General features: G+C 55.6%; 5 protein-coding genes across 5 annotated transcripts; 1 reads left to right on the top strand and 4 right to left on the bottom strand.

The window, feature by feature from the left end:
• Nucleotides 1-4,495: 4,495 nt before the first annotated feature.
• Nucleotides 4,496-6,791, top strand: LY79DRAFT_664489 (WD domain-containing protein; the record flags this gene model as incomplete). The annotated part of the gene is made up of 2 exons (XM_060562895.1): nucleotides 4,496-5,575; nucleotides 5,628-6,791. The coding sequence occupies 2 exons, from the start codon at nucleotides 4,496-4,498 to the stop codon at nucleotides 6,789-6,791; spliced, it is 2,244 nt and encodes a 747-aa protein (XP_060420619.1).
• A 989-nt stretch (nucleotides 6,792-7,780) lies between these two features.
• On the bottom strand, nucleotides 7,781-8,604 carry LY79DRAFT_8176 (uncharacterized protein). The gene has a single exon (XM_060565140.1). The coding sequence runs from the start codon at nucleotides 8,350-8,352 to the stop codon at nucleotides 7,819-7,821; it is 534 nt and encodes a 177-aa protein (XP_060420620.1). The 5' UTR covers nucleotides 8,353-8,604; the 3' UTR covers nucleotides 7,781-7,818.
• On the bottom strand, nucleotides 8,605-10,870 carry LY79DRAFT_8175 (glycoside hydrolase superfamily). The gene is made up of 2 exons (XM_060565138.1): nucleotides 10,565-10,870; nucleotides 8,605-10,431 (listed from the first exon to the last, which is right to left on the bottom strand). The coding sequence occupies exons 1-2, from the start codon at nucleotides 10,731-10,733 to the stop codon at nucleotides 8,858-8,860; spliced, it is 1,743 nt and encodes a 580-aa protein (XP_060420621.1). The 5' UTR covers nucleotides 10,734-10,870; the 3' UTR covers nucleotides 8,605-8,857.
• A 4,009-nt stretch (nucleotides 10,871-14,879) lies between these two features.
• LY79DRAFT_664491 (vacuolar protein sorting/targeting protein 10) lies at nucleotides 14,880-19,482 on the bottom strand (the record flags this gene model as incomplete). The annotated part of the gene is made up of 2 exons (XM_060562896.1): nucleotides 14,880-15,522; nucleotides 15,575-19,482. 2 exons carry the CDS (start codon nucleotides 19,480-19,482, stop codon nucleotides 14,880-14,882), a joined length of 4,551 nt encoding a protein of 1,516 aa, XP_060420622.1.
• Nucleotides 19,483-21,911: 2,429 nt separating this feature from the next.
• On the bottom strand, nucleotides 21,912-22,535 carry LY79DRAFT_664492 (uncharacterized protein; the record flags this gene model as incomplete). The annotated part of the gene is made up of 1 exon (XM_060562897.1): nucleotides 21,912-22,535. The coding sequence occupies one exon, from the start codon at nucleotides 22,533-22,535 to the stop codon at nucleotides 21,912-21,914; it is 624 nt and encodes a 207-aa protein (XP_060420623.1).
• Nucleotides 22,536-22,976: the final 441 nt, after the last annotated feature.

Raw genomic sequence — 22,976 nt, forward strand, 5'->3', positions numbered from 1 at the left:
GAGAAGTAGAAGAAGAAGCAATGTCCGGCTGCAGAGGCGGTCTGTGGCCTTGTGTCAATCGCAACTGCCCTCCCCATCACAAGTGTGGTTAAATAAAAGTTCCTCAAACGAAGCACGAGGGGCGACGGGAATTGGGGCCCTGGGAAGACATGAGAGAGAGAGAGAGAGAGTATATAGGAGAGGAGAAAGGGTTGGAACGCGTCTCCGTCCGCACGGCCTCCCGGGGTTTCCTTTCGTTGGAAGCCGGTCAAGCGAACCGCGGGCGGTTAAGACGACACAGCGTCTCTCGTCCCGTCCCGGCCGCCGTGGCCCTTTGGGGCGGGAGAGGCCACCCAGCCCAGTGGAAATGCGGCCAAGGTTATCTTTCCCTTCTTCAGACTGCCCACCCGCTCCCGGGGGTGGCAAACAGACGAGGAAGAAAGAGGGGGGTGGTAGCGGGACGGATCTTATGTCCGCGGGAGATGGGGATCCCAGCAGACCGGTGAAGATGCGGAAAATTGGGGTGCTCGGTGAGCATGTAGGCAGACAAGCACAACGACACCGACGGGAGGCCAGGAAGAGAGAGGGAGGGAAGAAGGACGGACGACCAGGCATACGGAGGCTGCGAGAGGAGGCAGAGGGAAAAGAGGGAGGGAAGGAAAGAGCGCATAATGGCCGCACTGCAGGTAGCCGAGACATGGCTATTTCCATCGTCCCCGTGGCATTTTGCAGCCCGCCCGCCTTACCCTGTAGTGTCTTGTTGCTCGTGCTCCCATTCGCGCCGCAGTTTTTGCAGGCGTCTCTCATTGCAGCCTCGAAACGAAAGGGGAAGCGAGGTGGATGATTGACAATTTGCCGCACGGCCTTTTCGCCCGCCAAGCTTCACAGGGACTGCAGGAGACTGGGCCTCTTTCAGTTGTTTCTTTTTCACCCATCTCTTCCTTGACCTCTCTCTTTCTCTCCCCCCCTCTGAAATCCAGCGTGGTCAGGGGCCGGTCAGATTGTGTGCTACCCGAAGCACAGCGCCACGAGTTTGGACAAGCCGGCTGACCATGGGTTTTCCGGGTGCAAGCAGTTGGATTGCCTACCCCTCGATCTGTTCAAGATTAAACTGTGTCACAAGTTCATGTCCTTTGAGGTGGAAATTGGATCGAAATAAGCGACCGAAGCCCATTGGGTGGCGATGATGAGCAAACCATCCCCGTTCCTAGGGCCGATCATGGATATGGGAGTGATGGCACGGGCGAAAGCAACTTGCTGCCGCTCCTGTTGATCAAACTTCCGATCAAGCCAAAACGCGGTTGCTTCTAGGAACCATTGTATCTTCAACGGTTGCCGGCTGGGCCTCGTCTTCGGTATCTCGGCCTCCCACTGCTGTGATTTGCTCTGGTGTTGGCCAGCCTCGTTTGCTGAAGATCATACCATCATCTAATAGAGAACGTAGCGGATTGCGCGGCGCCAATGAAAGCAATACCGTCTTTTCCCTGTCGTGCTTTCCAATCCTTGCGTATACGGTAAGGGGGTCGGGCGGGCATAGACTGGAAAGTCCGAGAGCGCAAAAAGCAAAGGTGTGCAGAGCTGAGAGCCGGAGTCATGAAGGAAACGGGTAAGTTAACATTGGACGGTTGAAACTCTGGGACCACTTGTTGTCGAATGTGATTTATCATATCAACAGGCCTCTCATCACGCGGACGTGGTTGGAGGGTGGGCACCAATGGATGATGGCCGGTGGATTCGTAGGCACTCCTTTTGCTACATTGCTGTGGCTTCATGGCCATTGAGGAGGTTGCAAAGATGGCCAGGTTTTTTGGATAGGATCATGTAGACTGTGCTACTTATGTCAGCCTCTGGAAGTTCGTCTGGCATATGTGGTGGCAGTCGTGAGGAAGAGGGGTTACAGCGTCTTCTGCCGCAACGGGCGTAACGGATGACGAGCCAAAGATCAGACAGCCCGGCCTGTCTACTTGTCCAGGTGGCAATCGGTGAGCATATCTCCTCGCTTCCCGGTCTGTTCTAGCCAGGGTAACGTGGGAAGGATATTTCCGAATCCAACCACTTACATGAGTGGGCCGGAGACCAGGGATGTCAAGGTCATAGACATGGCCGAATGACAGGTCACGTCGCTGCAGATGCGAATTCCGCGAGGGCATTGCAAATGGTCTATCCGCCAAGAGTCGCATTTGACGGGACTCAGAGAGGAAGCAAAACATGACGCGGAAACGTTTCCAGGAGAGGCTGAAGGCGATGAGAGCCTGCTAAGGATGCTCTTTGCAAGGACCAAAGGGGGGGGGTAGTTGCGAGGTGTGGTTGATTGGATATCGGAAGAGCACGATCTGCGGGTGTTGAGAGGCTTGCAGCTCAAGAGTTTATTCGCGCACTAGAAGCAAGTCAGGACAACGACGTTGCGGTCCGGGTGTCTGCTCATGACCGACTAGTGCAGTGCAAGAGTCGGGTTGGGCGAAGCCGTTGAAAAAGGCATTAATCAGATACAACGGCACCTCGGCGGTGACGTCAGAGTATGTCCAAAAAAGCGAATCGACGCAGTCCCATGGACGAAGAAGGCGAGAAGCGACGTGGGGGGGGGATGGTGTGATGTAGTGTATTGTAGTGTAGGAATTCGAATTCTCCGTCCTTGATGGAGGTGCGCAATCGGCAGGCAGGGCGATGGGACCGTCTTTTTCGTCGAGGCAAAGGCAGGCAGGCAGGCAGAGTCCTCGTACGTGGGAGCTAGCGCCTCCCTGATTTCTATTTGTGGCGACTCGCTTCGTCGCGAGCGATGCCTTGGACCGAGTGCCAGGCCAGGAAGAGTGCTTTTTGTGCGATCATGAGGTGGCAGTCCCGAGCCGGGTCCAGGCCCAGGCCAGACAAGCAGGTAGGGATGACAGATACTGCCGCTGCTTGCGCCATTTCCCACCTAGAGTGTACCCTCTATTGGCCTTGTTGCGGCAAAGAACGAATATGGATAGGCAGCTCTCTGTTCCCTTGGGCTCGGCCTAGCACACCATTTCCCCTAGTTAGAGTCAGCCATGCATAGGATATTGGAGGTAGCGTCCCACAGAATCCCCGTGGAGCCCCATTCGTTTCCTACCGCCACGTTCCCTATTTGCGTCTTTGTGCGGGAAGAAATAGGCGAGGCCAGGGCGAGGTTGAAGGTCGAGGTCAGGATCGACAGGCTGGCGGGAACATGTTGGCGGGCACAAGGGGACATACCCCGGCATCGTGGTTGGTGGTGGAGGTGCCGTTCCTCGGTGGCCTGCCTGTCCCACACCGAGTGTTGCGATTGAGGGTATTTGGGCGTGACCATTCCGTTGTGGCTTTGCCTTGATGGGTGACGGATCGTTGATCCTCAAGTCGAGTATATTCTGAAAAGCAGCACATGGCGGTAATGGCTCTTGAATTCAAACCGGCGCCCTTGACAGCAGTAACAGCTCCTGGCCTGCTAATCCCATAAAGTAAATTACTACCTGTACCAAATTACGTACCTACTCTAATCAGAGCCGAGGATCAGACTCTGTCACAGCACAGCACCCAAGGTAGGATGAATGCCTTGGTGCAAAGCAATATGGACTTTGGCGTCTTGGAAAGTACACAGAGCCACGTGCGATATACTAGTGGACAGAAGTATCTTTTCCACGTCGTCAAGTCCACCCTCTTCTGGCCTGTTCGCCCTCCCATCACACCCATGTGCCCTGGGAAGTGAAACTCAACCACCAGATCGCCTCACTGCAGTGTGCAGTGCGCGCTGTGCTCAGTACTTGCTCGATTTGGTTGGCGCGACCTTAACCCCCCCCTACCCCGGCGCCGGCGTTAGCGCCCCCCAATAACCTGAGGTGCAAAGGTAGAGAGAGATACCTAGGTAGACAGAGTTGGCTTCTCCTCGCCCTTGGGTCCCAGAGAAAGACATCCCGCTCAGGTCCCATTCCCGTTCCCGCCCTGCCTGGTACAACACCAAGCCATGCGCTGGACTCGATCTCGCTAACTTTGCCGCCTGACCGCATTCCCAGCCCCAGCCCCAGTTCCAATCTTCCAGTGTCAGCATCCTCCCATCCTTTCTGCTTGTTCGGTCCAACGACAATACACTCGACGACGCACTCTTCCAAATAGACCCCGAGTTCATGCACGCCTGAATAGTGTCGCCCGTCACCGACTCGAGTCTCGCTAGCCCTGGAACCTGCGACCGTTATTGCCGTCAACAAAGGCGTTGCACACCAGTCGTCATCGACGCCATTTTTTCCATTGCGGCTAGTCGATTTCACTCGAACAAAGAACGAAAACCCGGCTCTCGACCTGCGGAAGCCTGACGTTTGGTCACCGACACCCACCGCCCTGTTCCAGAGAGAAACCCGGACCTAGGGGGAACAACCATCACCTTCTCTCTTCAAACCGCACTCCGACCGCACAAGAGGACGCATCTATCCGACCCGACGACGGGTGCTGCTCTTCGCCGTGCAGCGAACCTCGATGTTCCTCACTCGATCGCCACTGGCCACGGCATACACTTGAAGAAGAGAGCATAATGCGCCCTCGAACCTCGGAAACCCAGCCTTCGCAGGCTCAGGCGGCTCCTGCACCTTCGAACCATCACCAAGGATTCGCATCGGCCCCACCTCCACCCGATCTTCACCATGATCAACACACACAATACAGTCACTATCGCGAACCCAGCCAGCAGCATCAGTCCCACGAGCCTTCGGCGCAGGGCGGTGCAGACCTCGCCCAGCTTTCCTTCTCTTCCTACCATCAGACCTTCCCCGTAATACCGTCATCCTACTACCACGAACCCGGCTCCTTCGCCCACGACGATTACGACGATTACGAAGACTACGACGACGATACCGACGATGCCGAGGACGATGATGACGACCTGGACATGAGCGACAGCGATGGAGGCGCCCCTTTGGATCATGTCATGACGGCCACTAGCCTTCTCTCCCCCATGCCCGACCCCGAGGTCGGCTTGACTCTTGAGCCTTATTCTGGGCCACTCCATAGCGAACAACCATCTCACCCGGTGCAGGAACAAGTCCACACATCGAACGAGCCGCCCGCTCACATGATCAACTACTGGAGCATACCGCTCGCTGCCGGGCATGGGTTTCTCGACCCGGCAGGATCTCAACATCCCACCCCCCTGGACACCACCCCTTTCCACCCCATGCTACATGTCGGAAACATGGGGGAGGATGACGATGACGATGACGTGTTCTACCCGAGCGTTGCCGAGCAACTGCAGCAGTTTCAAGTGGCTACTGTCGACGAGGAAGAGGCGGCATGGCAAGCGACTGGCCCTCCGGCCATCAGTAACCCTATTTCCAGCACCCTCGGCCCGGAAAATCCGGGATTGACTGACTTCCTCAAAGACTGGGCCTGGCGTAACCGCTTCCAGTCGCGCGGTCCCAGCCCTGGGATTCGACAGATCAACGAGCAGGCCGCACGGAAGATCACGCGAGTGCGGTACTCTGAACTTCAAGGCAACCGGTGCGATGCGCAAGGCATTAACTGGGAGGACTTGGGAGTGACGCGCAAGAATGCGCGCGAACGCCGAAGCCTAGACTACAAGAACTATACTAACAGGACAGACTCGGACATATGGGCTGTGAGTTGGCCCCTTGGGATTCAAGTGTGTCATGCTGACAGAGGCAATCCAGCCCCATCTACCCGACAGGATTATTCGGAACACGGAAGACTTTTTCAGGTTTCGTCGTATGGACATTCGTCAGAACGTCCACCTGGCCCATTTCCAGCTGCGCAACATTTTGGCATGCGCAGGACGGAGCCATGCCTTCTACCCTGGCCAGGGAGCCGTGCACCAAATCAACCCTGTATCAGGCGAGAGTGAAGTGGCTATGGATCTTAGCGACATGATTGGGGTGCAGATATCGACATTGGATGCCAGCTGTGGTATTCTCATTGCAGGTACCTTTAACGGGGAATATTGCATGCGAAACATTCACAGCCAGGACAAAAAGTACACTGAAGGGCAAATCACCAACCACATCAGCGGCATCACCAACCACTTGCAGATTCACCAATCGAGGAACTCATCGGCGCCAATGGCAGCATTTGCTTCCAACGATCAGGGCTTCCGCATCATGGACGTGGCTACGGAGAAGTTCATCCTTGACACGCAGTATGGCTGCCCCATCAACTGCTCCGCCCTGTCCGCGGATCGCCGCTTGCGTGTGATGGTCGGTGACAACTACAACGTCCTCATTGCCAGCGCCGACACGGGCGAGATACTACAGGAGCTGGGAGGGCACAGAGACTTCGGTTTCGCCTGCGACTGGTCTGACAACGGCTGGACGGTCGCGACGGGCTTCCAAGATATGAGTGTGAAGCTATGGGACGCACGAATGTGGACCAACTCGGACGGTACTGGTAAACCGCTCACAACCATCCGATCCGAAATGGCAGGCGTCCGCAGCCTGCGATTCTCCCCTACGGGCAGCGGCCCCCAAGTGCTTGTCGCTGCTGAAGAGGCCGATTACATCAACATTATTGACATTCAAACACTCGCCCACAAGCAAACGTTTGACATATTTGGAGAGATTGGGGGTGTTGAGTTCACGAACGATGGCCAGGATCTCAACATTCTCTGCATGGACCGGACCCGTGGGGGCTTGGTCCAGCTGGAGCGCTGCGACGTGGGCTACGGCGCTAACTTTGAGTATGCTCACCAATCAGCACCGCTGGATCCCTGGTGGAGGTCCAGTCAAAGCAGCATTCTGGCCGACACGGAAATGCCTGGACCGAACACGAAGGCTGAACGAGAAAGAAGCACCGTCTGCTTTGACGACCTGGAGCCTTTCTGAAGCACATGATACCCCGCGACACAACCTCCCTGAGGCTCGCAATGCTTCGTGGCCAGGAACAACGACGGTTCGATCTGGCATTGGCGTTTTGGCGTTTCAAGGGCACCCTACCACGACAATACTACCCAGCCATAATGAATTGGCGATCTCTTATTCTGTTTCTATCGAAATGTCCCTTTATTCTCGACATCTAGACCAGCTCAGTGCTCTGGAGCGCTGGCTACTGAGAAAGACGGCGGCGGAACGCGTGCTTTCAGGGCATTTCTCCCTTCTTTTTAGCTAGTGAAGCGTGGTACTGCTCATTTTGCATGGAACTTGACGTTTTGGAATGGGCATTGGGAATATGGTGTCCATGGTCTACATTGATCGGAGGATTCCATTTACTTTTCTTTTCTTATATCTTTTTACATTTTGGACGTAAAAGGCAGTCGACGGGAGATGTCACTTCTGACAACATACTGGCACGAATGTGCGTCGTCGACGCCCGAGGTTTGATAGGAGGGTATGTGGCTACGACCCATTTCACGACGGACGGCCCTGGAACTTGGATGAAGGCCTCTTGACTTTGCATTCACCGTACTGTATTTGGTGGTTTGACAGACGGGAACGGTTCAGGAGGGTCGATTTAGAGGACTATATATTCAAGAAGGCGAGACGAACTCCAATTCACATGACGATCGGGACCGCCCGGCTGACGCTCGAATTCGACTCCGTGGCTTGTCTCCAGATTGCGTGTCTCCCCCAGCTCCGAGTTGATGTCATGGCCGCGGCTCTGTCCATCGAGACGGCCGGACGTAAGCCGTGGCGCTTCAGGATGGGGAGGTCAAAGAGGGAGGGGAGGAGGGGGGACGAGATTACATCGGGCCGGCGTGTCCGTTGCTTCCCTCTCCTTTCCGCAACAGAATGGCCCCATCTGGTTTGCGAAGACGCGATGCCCGAACCGACCCGGTAGCGTCGCAGCCTCTGTCTTCCCAAATAGAGACGGAGTGTGCCATACATGTGTGTCACTTGCTGGCGGTACTTGATTTTAATTATTTCGCGCTATCTCCCTCCCCGGGCATGGCGTGTGTATGTGTGTGTGTGTGTGTGCTTTACGGACCAACCAGCCCGTCTGAAACGAAACGATTTTTCGGTTTTTTTTTGGGGGGGGGGGATACGCTAACCACCCAGCCGAGTCGCGGGGTGTTAGAGACGGTCCATAGATGAACGAACGGACCAAGTGTTCATGGTTGAAGCGAGCGCCGGCCCATTTGCTGCCGTTGGCAACTTTTTTTGTTTTGATTGTGAGGGTGGGCCGGGGAGGAGGGCTTCCCTTTCCCTCTTCCTTGGGAACCAAAGGGAGGATGGGAATGTGGTCGCGAAAGGGGAGTCGCATGAAGCTCATCTGAAGACCTCCGGGGAACCATGGAACCCATTTTTCAACATCAGTCGGTAGACGTCGTCGATACACAACGGAATTCTGAGGGCAAGATCGTCGGCGGTAAGAGATTCGAGGCCTGACGTACATGGATGTATATGGAGAGATCACTGGTGGTTGCAAGTTTCGTTTGAGATGACACATGAAATTTGGCAGTATCCCAGGCACCAAGAAGGTGCTGCTGTTGCTGCTGCTAACTACTACAACTATAACCACACGCGCCCTGAACGGCGTTTCCAAGATACAGAGTGTTTATACAACGAAGAGGTAAGGAAAACAAGCTTTCGAGGGCTTGCTGTCTTCGTTCTCCTTCAGACAAACGCCAACCTGGCGGGAGACAAGTGTATATATACAAAGAATGAAGCTAGATAGATATACGAGTGCCGAGGATGAGGCTGGGCCGAGGGGTATCCGGAAATTGTCGTTGTTCGCACTTTGGATGAAACGTAAAGGGGATCGATTCCGTCGAGGGCGTGTGTGGTGTGGGACATGCCTTTCTTTTTCGTTCTTTCATGATACACCGTTGGTTACTTTCTCTCGGAGCCTCAACGTCGGGGGTTTCCCGGGGAAGGTATCTTTTGTCGTGTCCAAACGTCGGGTGAGTGTTTTTTGATCGTGATTCCGTCCTGTCAGTCGTCCGCCATCCCACTTAGGAGAAGAAGAGCTGACCGCAGCCCCAGGACTGCTCGCAGCCGCAGGCACCAGGGGCCTTCCACAAGTCGTTGTGGAAGGAGAAGAAGACGGTCTTGTTACCGGCGTGCTCCTTGATGGAGACGATGGCGGTGGCCTGCTCGGAGGTACCGGGGCAGGCGACACCGTTGCAGCTACCGCTAGAGGGCCATCCGCACTCGAGGTTCAGGGCGGGCTTGCTGCCACAGATGCTGGAGCTCTCGAGGAGCTCGATCTGGCCCTGGACGAAGGTACCGGCGTCGGTGGCGGCGGTCTGAGCGTTGAAGTAGGGGTGGATCTGGCCACCGACGATGTCGACGACGTCGCAGATCTCAGACGCGACATCGGTCTGCTGCCAGACACCGACGGTCTCGGCGGTGGTGTAGGGACCAGAGTAGCCGGCGGCGGTGATGGTGGCCTTGGTGGCGATGATGAGCTGCTTCAGGGAGGAGGCGCTGCAGCGGCCCTGGAAGATGCACTCGTTACCCACAACGACGAGCTCGACCATGTCCCACCTCTTCCAGCTGGCGATGGCGTCGACCTGGGACTTGATGTCGGCCGACTGGGGGTCGCACGAATCCTTGACGAAGATGCCAATGATCATCTTGAGGCCGTACTTCTCGCAGGCAGCGCCGACGTTCTCAAGAGTGCTGCAGTCGGTGGAGTAGATACGGATGGTGCTGAAGCCAGACTTCTTGATGAGGGCGATGTCCGAGTCGACCTGATCGGCAGACTTGCAGGATCCGGAGGCGTCCTCAGAGTAGGGAGTGTAGGTGATGGCCCAGTGGTCACCGTTGTTGCCGCCGAGGCCACCGCCGGTGGCGGGAGCGGAAGACGACGGGGCGGGCGCGGAGGAAGAGGCCTTAGCCGTGGTGGTAGGAACCGGGGCCGGGATAGCGGAGGTCGTGGGGACGGGGGCCGGAACAACGACGGCGGAGGTCGTGGGGACGGGAGCCGGAACAACGACGGCGGAAGTCGTGGGAACGGGAGCAGGGACGACGACGGCGGAGGAGGTCGCGGGGACAGGCTCTTGGCTGGTGAAGGGGCAAACAACAACGACGCTGGTCTCGGTAATGGTGGTAACAATGGGCGGGCGGACGTAGATACCAGGGGTGACCGTAGTCACAACGGGGTAAACGATGTTGGCCGGGGCAGTGACAGTGGTGGTCGTCGGGGCGATAGTGTAGGTGCCGGGGGTAGGGCACACGTAGGTGGTGGTCTCGACGACGCTGGTCACGACGCCGTTGGATGTCTTTGCGGTGGCGTAGGGGCACACGACGGTGGTGGCATTCACGACAACGGTGGTGACACCGCCGATGGTGTGGGTGCCGGCAGGGACCTTGGTGGTCTCAGGAGCGCAGACGGTGGTGGTCTGGCTGACGGTGATGGTGGTGGCCGGGAAGGTGTAGGTACCCGGGGTCGGGCAGACCTCAGGCACGGGGGTCGGCACATCCACGGAGGGCTTCTGAGTGGACGTGGGCTTCGGCGGGGCTTCAGTTGTCGCGGGCGCCGAGGGGACGACGGCGGGCGCGCTGCTGGGCTTGTTAGGAACCACTGTTGATAACGAGGTTAGTACGGCGAAGATTGGTCTAAGTAGGCCTGCGGGGCCCGGCGTCTCGTCGATGCTCATCTTTCCGTGAGAGCTTCTCGCATCACCCGAGAGCGTGAAAGGGTTTGGGAAACATACGCGTAGGCTCGCCGTAAATGGTGGTGTAGATGGTGGTGCAGCCGGGGACACAGACAGAGGCCTGGTCGACGCCTCTCTTGAACAGCTGACCGTGAGCTTGAGCGTGACGGTGAGCAGCGGCGCTGACACCGCCGATGGCGGCTGCGACAGCGAGGATGGATCCCTTCATGGTGAATTAGAGTTGCCCTTGGGGGGTGTTTTTTTTTTCCTGGTATATTAATCGACGATAGTGTCTGGTGTAAAAGCGAATGCCCGCTAAAAGAGTGAAGCGGTAGTGAAAGATTGTGGTAGAGACGAAACTACGTTGACGGCATCAACTCATTTGACAGTGTTTTCGTGAGGAAGGGGAAGGAGAGAGGGAAAGAGAAGGACGGAAACTGGCGGGACCGGGATGTTATTATTATGTTGGTGGTGAGATTAGGTAGATTACTAGTATCCGTATCTTCATGGGTACGACCGTGAGAAGGCTAGCATGTCCCTGGCAGAGGCCCTGAACCGGGGTTTGTGCGCGCGACGGTGTGGGTGTGCCCACCCCTCGGATGGACGAGTGGGCAAGTGCGGACTGCCTAGTGTCCAATGACCTGTGTGTGTAATGTTGTGTATTCCCAAGGTGCGGGTGACACTTGTTGACCAAACCGGGGCCTGGTTCGTCCACGAGTTTCGGTGTTGCTGGATAATGAGTGACAGGCCAACACGCGTGATGAGGGACCGTATCTCGTCTAGACCCAAGGTTTTTTGTTTTGGAATGACAAGCAGCAACTTGGCAGTCAGCGAGCCCCTGCTCTCGGCATCAGGACACACAGCAGACAGCGTTGAGGAACCCGAATGAAGAGGGGTTGAGGGCCAGGACGGGTGGACCCCAGAGCACAAGGAGATCTTGCCCATGGTTGACTACGGATACGCAATAAGCAACAGAAGCTGTTAGAGTCGAAACGATGCCAACGGGGACTATGCCATCCCTACTTAGCGGAGGAGGAGTCGCTCAGGGGTTTGGGCCAGAGGATACGGGCTCGTAATCTGGGCTGCTGCGCTGACATCCGAGTCAACGAGACGGTGAGAAGCAGTTACCCTGTTCTTGGCCTTGGAAGGCGGCAAGGAAAAGGGAGGCGAGATGGTAATCCCGGTTAAGTATGGCCAAGAGGGGTTTGGCTCGCTGGTTGGACGGGCGGCCAAGAAGCATCCTGTCCAGACATGGAAAAAGCCAAAAGTCTCGTAAGAGCACATGGGCAAGAAACCAGAGGGGAGGAAAGAGACGTTTGATTGACCCAAAAGATGACGACTCGGCACTGCACAAGCGTGTCTACGTAGTAGGCTACGTTCTGGATGGGCAAAGGCGGGGACAGGCAATCGGGAGAGGCCGTGTGACTCGTGAGAGTGAGCTCTGTATGCAAATCAATCCTCCATCACATCATGGACGGAGGAGACCCAGTCGTGGCAACGTTGGTCGGAGACGTCGTGCGTGGTGAATCCGGGGTTAGGCTCCCGCATCGGCCAGTAGCGAGACAGAAGAAAGCAACGAAGAACACCACACCACCACCACAGAAAGGCACGAAGTGAGACCAAAGACTGAAGGCGGAGAGCATGAAAAGAGTGGTGTGATGTTGGAAGAAGGATCGCAGGGCGGGCTAGAGGGGCGGGGCTGCAAGGTACCCGGAGTGGCATGGCTGCTACCTAATTGGGGAGCGAGCTTGCGGGGGGTGGCTGCAGGAAGGGACGGGGGCGCATTGGGCGTCCACGACTGGTGCGTCCGGTAAATTAGCTTAGCGATATTAGCATAGGATCCCTGAAAAAATAAGATGAACCTCTCAATACCACCCTATTCTGCTCCTCTAGCAGGGAACCTTCTTTTTTGGCTCAGCCCGTGGTCTGTCGGCTGGTCGCCCATTTGCCCTCATCCCTGGCAGCATAACATGTGGCCACCGGTGGCGTTGCTCGCCCGAACAAGCATTATTCTTTTACCCCGAATGACAGGTTATTTCCGGTGTCCACGCGCGCGCACACACCTTCGTTCGCAGAGATGCTGAGATGCGCACGAAGGTAACGGGGTCTCCCTGCGTGGGTATTCACTCTTTTTTCTGCTTCCTTCTCCCGGAGGCGACTGTCTCCTGCCCTATGCTGATTACTGTGCACACTAGCTACGTCGACGAAGATCCCCGGAAGAGGATTGAAATGAAACATCAACGGCCAGCTCATGTTCCGGGGCCGTTGTTCCATTCGGCCCATGCATGTCTCTCGCGGCCCTTCCCCACGGTCTCGTCTCTGTCGTGATTCTCGTGTTCGTGGCTGGCCGTCGGCGCCTCGGCGGCAATTTCTGGACCACATTTCCCACCTGCCGCCGTGCCCCAGGGCATTGCGTCTCCTGGTAGCGACTTTCGGTTTTCAAGACTCAGGAGTGTTACCGCCCGAGGTGATGGCGGGGAAGACTAGGGGGAAAAGGGGTATCCAAGACTATGTACCAAGTACCCCGAGAAAAACGCCACTAACGTACATACATACCTAGGTGCCGTTCCTGCATCTGCCAGATGCATAGCTCCATTTTGAGGGGAGAAAATAACCCGACGCCTAACAGCGCGCTGGACTAGCAGACGCCTCACCACAAGTCGGTCACGGCGGGTTCAAAACGCACCGTCCTGGTCTACCAGAGCCCAATCCCAGATTTCTTTCTATAATTACTGGGCCAACTCAGCACGCGCAACAGTCGGTCCAATCGAGCCCGCCGATGATGTCGTTGTGCATGACACGTCTCGAGGGTCTCAGACATGGAGGAACCCGGCCGCCCTATCGCGAGTTCCCCCAGCATCGGTCGTCGACAACCCGGCGAATGTCTTGGACAGATGTGGACGGATGCAGCCTACGATGGCGGTCAGGCGGTTCAACGCTCTGAACGTTGCGCAACGCCTCAAGAGCTAACCCCCTAAAAAAGGGAAAGTCGTCGCGTTGTATTTGCCTGAAGAATAATAGTCCATGTCATTGTCCAATATCGACTATGCAAGCCGCCCCGGCTCGCACATCTCCCCCTCCCCACAACTAGGATATTGGAGCTAGAAAACAGTCTGCGGAGTCAAGGAGCCAATAACGTCGCCCATTCCCCGCCCCCTTTTCCCTTTGCCAGCTGCATGCGCCCATCTCTACCTCATACGTCCCCCAAGAAGATTTTTTTTAAATAAAAAAAAATAAAAGAGAGAGAGAGAGAGTGTGTGTGTGAGCTAATTAACACACAGCTGGCTGGCACACGCACGCATATTCGTACACATGGTACACACGTGGTACGTGTAGTATCTCCACTGTGTGTTTTCCCCTCTCTCTCTCATCGCCCAGCATCGAGCCCCCAAAGACTTGCCCCCCCCAGCTGCACAAATAAGGCGAAACGCTCTGCACATCACCAGCTTGACGCCCTTCGGGACCTGCAGATCACTTCCCTTAAGGCAGATTTGCCCGAGATGCCTGTATCTGCTATTGGCACCAAGTTGACAAGGGGGGGGGGTGGGGGGGCAATTATTTCTCATCCTCCCCCCCTCCCTCCCGGTCTCTATTCTGAAATGCGCACGGTCCCGGAATGTGGTGAACCCTGGGCGAGGACGAGGAGTGGGAAAGAAAGGAAAACAACCGAGAGGGAAAGAAAAAAGCTTGGCCTCTGCTTGGGTTGCCCATCGTCCGGGTCCAGTCCGGTCGGGATCAACACTGCTCCCCTTCCGACCCCTTTCCATAAGTTCGGGCCCCTTGCGTCAGATACAAGCTCATCTCAAATCACGAGCTGTCCGCAATCCCCTCTCTTTCTCTTTATTTCTCTCTGAGTCGTGGGAGATGATCCTCTCATCCCATTCGGCCGGGTGAGCCGGGAAAGTCTGGATTCCAAAACTCGTGTGTGGGTTTCTCAGTCTCTCTCGCCCTGCCTGCCTACCTGCCTGCCCTGGCGCTACTCGGATAAGATACCCTCAGACATGGCCATCGCCGCTCCGTTCTCGCCGCAGGGAAAATTGGACAGCTCAGATCGTGTCTCGGCGCTTCGCTATATATCACGGCCCATGATCTCACGATGTCACCCAGAATCGGAAGCCATTCACACATGGGATGCTCTAGTCTGGAAAAAAAAAAAAAAGCACTTGAAAAATGCCTCGGAAACAACGCCATGCTTGTTAAAACATATAAGCTATAACAAAAGGTCTACAACTGTATTTTCTGCCTTCGTCTGCCTGCCTGCCTGATACCCCCATGCCGAAATCCAAAAGAAACAGTCTTGCTACAGTATCAATGTGTCGCTTTATCTCTCCCTTGACTCTACGGCAACAATGCTGCCCTCCGTCATAAAACTCTTTCATACCTCCTCATCACTGTCGTCACCCAGGAGCTCGCCCTCGTCGTCGTCGACCACGGCGTAATCTCCTCTGCCCCGGGCAAAGCTGTCTCTCGTGGTAAACCGGCGGTTGCCACGCCCGCCGAGCCAGCTGCCTCCGCCTCCACCGCTCACGCTCTCGTAAGCAGAGGTGGCGCGCCTCCACAGGGCCGAGGCGACGAGCGGCAGGGCCGCGGCGACGGCAACCACCGCCGACAGGGCGATGACTGGGTACTTGACCCACGGGGCGTCATTGTCGAGACTGGACGACTCGCCCAGCCGTATTTGACCGATTTTGCCGTTCCAGTTGCGGTATACCCACCAGCCCATCGCACCTGCGAGGCCGAACGGGATCACCACAGCGAAGAAGATGGCGATACCAGAGGTTCTGCGCCGCCTCTCAAACTCATCTTCCTTGCCAGCGCAGGGGTGAACATTGGCCTGCTTGTCGAGCTCATCATAGCCGTTCCCAGTGCAAGTGGTAAGCGGGATTCTACGGTATCCCGTGGGTTCGTAGTATTCGACGGCATCGGGGTTCTCCTTACACCACTGCTCCGCCGAAATCGGAGACTTGCCAGGGACAAGACTGCATTGTTGGTGAGCGTCGAGCTCAAAGTTGTAGTCACTGGAGAGTTTTAGCTTGAGTAAAAAAGACACCGGCGTGCTGGGTCACTTACCATTCGTAATCAGCCCTTGTGCAGGTGCAGTTCTCCACCTGGTAGAGGTGCTGAACCCTGGCATCGTTGTAGCAGTTCGCATCGTCCTTCTTACGCAGATACTGTGATACGTGTCCGAAGAGACAGTTATTGGGCTGCGATGGGTGCTTGGGCGACCAAAGGTAGTAGTCGGAGCTGCCCTCGTCACTCTTGCAAGGACGGTCAGCCAGGCCAGTGAAGTCCACGTTGACAGAGAACGTCTCGCCGCCATCGTTCTTGCACCAGATGAGAAAGTTGCGCGATGCGCCAGAGCGGAGAGTAGAGATATCCAGGACGGTGACCTCCTTGTCAGTGAAGGCGAAGTCCTTCCAAGTCTTGCCCTCGTCGGTCGTGTACGAAATGGTTTTCGTTTTGACTGGGTTCTCGCGACTGGCCCGCTGGACGAGCACGACAATCGAGCCCTGGTCACCATATTGCCAGGTCCAAGCACCCTTTTTGACGTTTTTCCAAGTGATGCCGGCATCAGTGGTCATGAAGGTATCGGCGTCCTTGAGGGAGCTGAGACTCGACCCGACGTTGCCGTTGCCAAACATGAGCCCAACAGCAGTAGCAGCAGAAAACGTATTCCTCTTGTCTAAGCGCTCGGTATAATGGTGAAGATGCAGCGCGCACTTCTCATCTCCCCCAGTACTACTGCACGAGTAGGATTTGCCATCAACATCGGCCTTTGGCGGGGGGAGGAAAGCCCATTGCGAACCGTCGTTGTGTGAGATCTGGGTCTGCACCTTCTTCGGCTCGTTGTGCTTGTCACGGTTCGCGACTGTGTTGATGAGAGCGACGCCCTCGAGGCCGGGAATCTTCTCAAAGTCGACGTAGTACTGGTCGTTGCAGTTGACTGCCTGCGCGCTCATAACGTAGGATGTGCCGTTCGAGTTGCTCTTGATGATACTTCCATAGCGGCGACCTTCGGCAGTCTCGGTAGCCACGAACAAGTTGACGGCATGCGTGGAGCTGTCTAGGACTGTGTAGGCGTTTTGGTGGCTCACCTTGAAGTTGACAGGGAAGTGAGCTTCGGCATAGGAAACGCCGTCCAAGCTGGCAAGGGCTCGCAGCCCCTGCTTTTCCTGGTCTTCGGCAGCAACAACAATAAACTCGGCCATCAAGGCAAAGTTCTTGACGCGGTCCTGGTGGAACGTCTTGTCCTCTTCGAAGAAGTCATTGCTGGACACTATAACCTTCGGGTTGTCCTTCTCATTATTCTCCTCCTTGTGCGCGAGACAGACAATCTGGCGCAGGTCGCGATACCTGTAGGCGGAGTGGCCTGTGAACTCGCACTTCTGGACGTAGCGCATTGCCGTCTTCCAGTTGTCGCCACGGTCTCTCGAAATCGAGGCCTCCATGAAGCAGGTTTCCTTGCCATTGACTTTTTCGCACTTCTCCCCAACCCAGATAAGCCAATCCTTCTTGTCAGGATGGAACGACAGGGGGTTGCCTGGACCGGGCTTCGTGGGAGCCTCGAACGAGTGGAAATGCTCGGCACGATCGATCGTGTACAGAACTTTCTTGGAATCAGTGGTGAAGAAGACGACGTCTTTGAAAAAGCTATGCGGGTAGATACCCCGCACGTCCTCGTCTTGAAGGATTTTTTCCCAGTTCTTGCCGTGGTCCTTGGTTCGCCATATCTGTTTGTCGGCCCGCATGCTGTTTCCCGAGTATTCAACAGGTCGCACGATCATGGTTTCGTCGACCTCGGTGCTCGATTCGCCTCGCTCCAAGTAGATCTTTTCAAAATCCTTGAAATCGGTCTCAAAGACATGCTGGACGGCTTTGATCTTGCCATCAGCAGGGGCAGCTGGGGCATTTACAGCCTCGGAGCATTTCCGCTCGACAGGATCATCCTTCTGATCACCACTCTTTCGCTTGCAAGTGTTCCCTGGGATCTTGCGCCAGCCGGAAGAACCCTTGAAAGTATCGTCCGGCCTGGCGTTCTTGCATACATTGTCCGGTGCGATGATCGGGCCAGCCTTCTTGCAGCTGTCGCCATCCCTGATGAAGTTGTAATCACACTCGAAGTCTGCGTCCGTGCACTCGCAGTCTTCAGTAACCGGGACAGGGTCTTTGAACTCCTGGTTCAAGAAGCAGTCGGCTGTCTTCTTGCGGCGGCGGTAGGTCTGTTTGTGGCCCATCAGGCACGAAGGCTTGCCGTTTTCATCAAGCCGGGCGTGCCAATCCTCAAAGTCATCGTCCTTGCATGTTCGCTCATGCAGCCCTTCGAAGTCGAGAGCAATGATGTGAAACTTTGCGTTGTCGCCTCCCGTTCTGCCAACGAGCAAAAACTTGAGACTAGTCGAGTCTTGTGTCGTTGTAAGGAGCTCTGGCTTAATCTTCAAGTCATCGGGAAGCGGAGCTGTCTTCCAACTCTCGCCATGGTCCAAAGAGTACCGGATTTCTCCAATGTCCTCCTTGTGAGAGTCCTTCACGGCGACCAAAATCGAGCCTAGGTCACCAAACTCGTACTTGTGAGGGCCATCCAAGGCTTTTTTCCAAGTCACACCCGCATCGTCGGAGACGTAAACGTCACCGTCAGCAAATTTGCCCAGGGACTTGCCTTTGTTTCCGATGGCAAGAACAAGACCAGGCGCGGGACTAGAGAACACTCTGCCAACGTTATCGAGATCAGTGACCGAGTGAAGGTGCAGTTGGTCGCCGCCACTCTTCAGATCGTGAAAGGTCCGGCCGTCGTCGAACGTTATTTTGCTGACAATCTCTTTCTCGACATGTTTGCCACCCCTGCCGGTGTCCTTTTCCACTTCCTCCCAGTTCTTAACAACGTTGACCATGAAGATACCCTGTACACCGGTGATCTTCTCAAAGTCGACATGGCCCTTGGTGTTGCGGTTCGTGTGCTCGAGGTTTTCGGTGAAAAAGGTGCCGTTCGAGTTACTCGTGAACATGACTCCGGTCGGGTTCGAGGGTCTAGTGTTCATCACATCAATCTGGATGCTGTAGTTGGTGCTTTCCAGCACGGTGTAGGCGCCTTGATTGACCTTGTGTCCGTGGCTAGTAGGGAACATGGCGCGGTGCCACTTAATGGTGTCGTCCGTGACAAAGAGCCCCATCTCGTCGGTGTTGAGGGACGATGTGGCGACCATGAGATACTTCTTGACTACGGCCAGACTGACGACACCCTGGACGCCGTGGTTTGTATCCATGTCTGGTTCGAATTCCTGAACCTTGTTGTCAACCTTTTCGAAATAGTTGTCCGACGCAAGAAGTCTGTTGTCTTCCTTGAAAGGCGAGAAGTTGTCTCGCACGACACAAAGAATGCGCTGCTTATCGAGGTCTTCTTTGCCCGTGGTGAAGAGATCCGAAGATTTGGCCCAATAGCACCCCTCGGTGTTACCGCGCAGGAACTTGGCCTTCGACTTGAAATTGTCCGTCGTGTACAGTGTGATCAGATCGCAAAAGATACCTATGCAATCTGCTCCGTTGAAGATGACACGGTCTGGATCGCCGGCGTGGAAGTGAAGGATGTCCCCGCCCACGAAGATATTGGGGGGCGCACCGCTCGAGAACTTCTGCCACGATTTGCCTTGGTCGGTCGTCTTGAAGTGTTCGGTGCCTTCGGTGAGTACGTAGGCTCGGCTCTTGTCGAACTCGTGCATTGTGAGGAGGGAGGCCTGGTTGTCAGGGATATCTTTGACCCTATCCCATGTGACACCAGCATCCTCGGATCGGTAGAGGTTTCGTTCGGAGACATCTTGGTAAAGGATGGTATTGGAATCTTCGAAATAGTTCAGGTTGAGAGGGGGATGCTTGATTGTGGCGACTTTGATCGTCGGCTCGTCCTTTGCTTGGACAGCTGCTGCCAGGGAAAGGACAGACAGCAGGATGCGCCAGGAGGCGACAGCCTTGCCCCTAAGCCTCATGTTCGGAGGTTGGTGTGGATGGTGGTGATCATCAAAAAGAACAAGCTGTCGATGGCAGATGCGTCGCGATAGGATGCAGTTCGCCCAGGAAAGCGCGGGTAGAAGGAGCAGGTATCGTGAGGGCCAGCCTAGCAGTGATTGACTTGTTGGGTGGTGATAGTGTCTGTTGGACAATTGTCCAATTCAACCATGTCCGGAAGGGAAACGTCAGCGTAGGAAGTATGTTTCGCACACGAGTCGGGTGGCTAAGCTTCAGCTCCACCCTAGCTTTGACGCCACACCAGCGCATCAAAGAGTCGCCCGGCCCCCAGTCAGCGGCACTAGTGTAATGCCGACAGCTGTCTCCCTGGCCAGGCCCCGTTGCCTCGCCCCCGCCACCCTGCATTGCGCCTCTATACAGTTTAGGTCGTTTAGAACAGGTTCTCGTCTCCCTCGTTGTCCAGCGATGCATGTGCTGAAGTCGAAATTACCTATTATAAAATATTACAGTTGGGGTCTCTCTTGAGCACTCGTTTACAATATCGAAACAACTTGTCGCGTCCAATAGTCCATCCACTCGCCCGGGTTCGGAATACATCAGTAATCGGTACCACAGAAGTGGTACGCGTATTCCGTGCAGGCCGAATGCATTTTTGTAGACGGTTTTCTCTCCTCATGCAGCGAGGATCGCATCATACTACGAGCTGTCTGCTGTTTCTGCTGGTACCGGACACGTGACTGGGAGGGAGGCGTAGCAATGCAGAATATAGGACCTCATAGTCAAGCCTCATACAGCCAAAGCATGCACTGGAACAGATAGCACCAGGTATGGCAGAACAAGGTGGGGCCATTGTCTGTATCAGAAAGATGGAGCCTTGACAAGAAGTGCTCTTTCCGAACAGTTCGCAAATTCGCGGATGCATAACAAACGTCGAACCCCAAGGAAGCCCGTACATGCTGTCGTATCCTGCATTTCCTCGGCCTACCTCGTAGGTCAACAAAGAACCAGACTTATCTCGGCCCATCTCAGGACGACTTGGCTGCCATCGTCTCGTCATCCGATCCGACCCGGCTTCTGATTTGCCAGAGAGCCCCGGACTCGTCGCTGACGGGTTAGCCGTACAAATGTTTGCCCGATGACACACGGGCGAGCTTGCAACGAAAATCCCAGTAAGATTGTTGGCCTGTATTTCAGCAAAGCACAGGAGGAAGGAAAGCAGAGAGAAGGGTGCCAAAGACTCCTCGACGAATATGTGTGTAATCGGTTAAACACCACATTCCAAAATTGGGGCAGTTAGCGAACCTGGGCCGTATTTCTACCGTCTCAATGAAGGTCTGCTCTACCGTGCCCCTTCGTTGACATGGACACTTGAGATTCTCTCCTACTCCGGCTGCGGCTCTGGCTCGTCTCTCGGACTGAAGTTGAAACACGCCCCCCCCCTCCCCCCCCCCCTCCCCGGTGGGTCCCATCTGGCTGCGATCTTCACCTCCGCTGGGAGCGTTCCAAAAGCAATCTGCGATCTGAACCGGAGGGGTTGACCAGAAATTATTCCCAAGCCCTGGTTCAGACGGGGCCTCGAATGGGACGGAACGGCGTGTCCCGGATCGGCGCGGGGCGCCGCATGTCTACTCTGACCCGCGAGGCCAAGGAATCATTCCGTTGCCGAAAAACAACAACAACACCGAAGCATTTCCTCCAGATGTTGGGGTGATGGAATGCCAAGCCTTGGTTTGGAAGTTAATCTAACCTGAACGGATCTACCTCTGGCCGCATCCTGCAGTCAAAAGGCTTGAGCTATAGTAACCAAAGTGCACACGACCTTCAAGCCCAGCCCACTTCCAAGACCATGGAGCCGGGCAAACTTCTCAAATACTTCCAAACAGGGTATTCTTTTTTGTCAAAGGCAACTACGGAGGTATATGAAGGGACCTGCACCACATCCCCTTATCCCTAGCCGCAGCGTCGTGTATCTGTTGATCCTCGCACCATCATCGCGCATGACGTGCTTAGGGTATTTTTATGCAAACCAAAATCCTGCGCATAGCCCTGCCCTCCTGCCTCTGTTGAAGTGCACGTTTTGACTTCCAACATACCCAACTGGGGAAGCATAGCCCCCTCCGACGCAGCCCTGATAATGTTGGTTTTGGCAACGATTGCTCGGCGCAGAACTGTACGCTCGCGCTGCCAGCTCATTTACTTATCGAGCCACAAACGAGCTAGCGGAGCCTTAAGGGTCACGATTTGCCCATGTTTACATGGGAGGTTGCTGGAGGCAGAAATCTAGGCATTAGTCACTCGCCCTGCGTTGCGGCACGGACGGACCTTCCAGCTTAAAAGGAGTCTGTAAATATCGAGCAGACAGTCGCAACGGTGCATTTCTGATCAAACGTCGACCATGCAACGCAAATGGTTTAGGATTCGAAAGATGCCATCGTGGCTGGCCCAAGCATCAGGCTTCGTTTGATTCGTCCTTGTGTGTGGCATCAGCCTCGGCACCATCCTTGGCTTTGGGCTCCCCTTCGGCATCAAACCCCAAAGCGTCCAACTCACGGATGAGCTCGTTGATCTTTATAACCTTGGCGATTTGCTCGGGCAACAGCGTCTCGCCGCCCTCCTTCTTGTTCTTGAGATCCTTGGCCTGCTTGAGCTTCTTCTTAAGATTCCGGGCCTTCTTCTCCTTCTCAACTTCGGGGTCGACCTCTTGGGCATTGGGGTGGTCGGCACTAGACTGCTGCTTGGCATCGTCGACCTCGTCCTCTCCTGCGGCCTTAGCCTTCTTCCTGGCTTCCCGACGCTTTGCATTCTTGTTGCTGGAAGCAGAGTGAGAGGCTTCGGGCTTCTCTTCCTTCAAACCCGCCGCGCCAGGGATGCCACCCTTTGTGGTGCGGTCACGAAAAGCCGCGGCAGTGCGGTTCTTGTAGACCTCGACATCTTCGGGTGGGCGGTAGCCGGGACGGATCTTGATAGCTTTGCGGGTGCTTCCGTCCGCTCGCTTCGACTCGGGAATGTGGCGCTCGCCCGCGTCATCCGTGATAATGCCCGCGTTGGAGGCTTTCGTGGGTTCGGAAGGCATAATGTCGGAAATCTTGATAAGTGTTGACAGAGTCGGCTAGACTGGTAGCAACGGGCTAGCCGGAAAACCCTGCAGTCAGTCGGACTGGTCCAACCGATGGGCTTCGGAGAAGCGTCGCAAGGCTTCGCTGTTCAAGCAGGCTGTGTGCGTAGCTCACCGCCCGCCCAAAGCGCTGACTGATGGCTTTGGGCACTTATGCGATGATGGCTAGGGAACAGCTTAAGCTTGGTGCAAAGGGAAGCAGGGCGCGTGCGTGCAGCCAATCGGGTTTGCCAAAGACTCGAGGCTTGCTGCAGGCTTCGGGGCAGTTTGACACACTTATGGGCGTAGGTGACACCGAGATCGCAAACAGGGCGGCGGCAGCCAGGTTTCGATGCGAAGGAAGCTGGCCTAGCAGTTTGGTTTGGCTGGCAAAAGAAAGCGAATGCGCCTGTGGGAGTT

Source organism: Colletotrichum navitas (assembly GCF_030913465.1).
Source record: "Colletotrichum navitas strain CBS 125086 chromosome Unknown LY79scaffold_1, whole genome shotgun sequence".
Classification (NCBI taxonomy): domain Eukaryota; kingdom Fungi; phylum Ascomycota; class Sordariomycetes; order Glomerellales; family Glomerellaceae; genus Colletotrichum; species Colletotrichum navitas.

Excerpts from the sequence above, each read along its gene's own strand:
- LY79DRAFT_8176 (XM_060565140.1), bottom strand. The coding sequence starts at position 8,352 with ATGTGTCATCTCAAACGAAACTTGCAACCACCAGTGATCTCTCCATAT.
- LY79DRAFT_8175 (XM_060565138.1), bottom strand. The coding sequence starts at position 10,733 with ATGAAGGGATCCATCCTCGCTGTCGCAGCCGCCATCGGCGGTGTCAGC. Across the intron at positions 10,432-10,564 it reads CATTTACGGCGAGCCTACGC|TGGTTCCTAACAAGCCCAGC; the intron begins GTATGTTTCCCA and ends CGTTATCAACAG.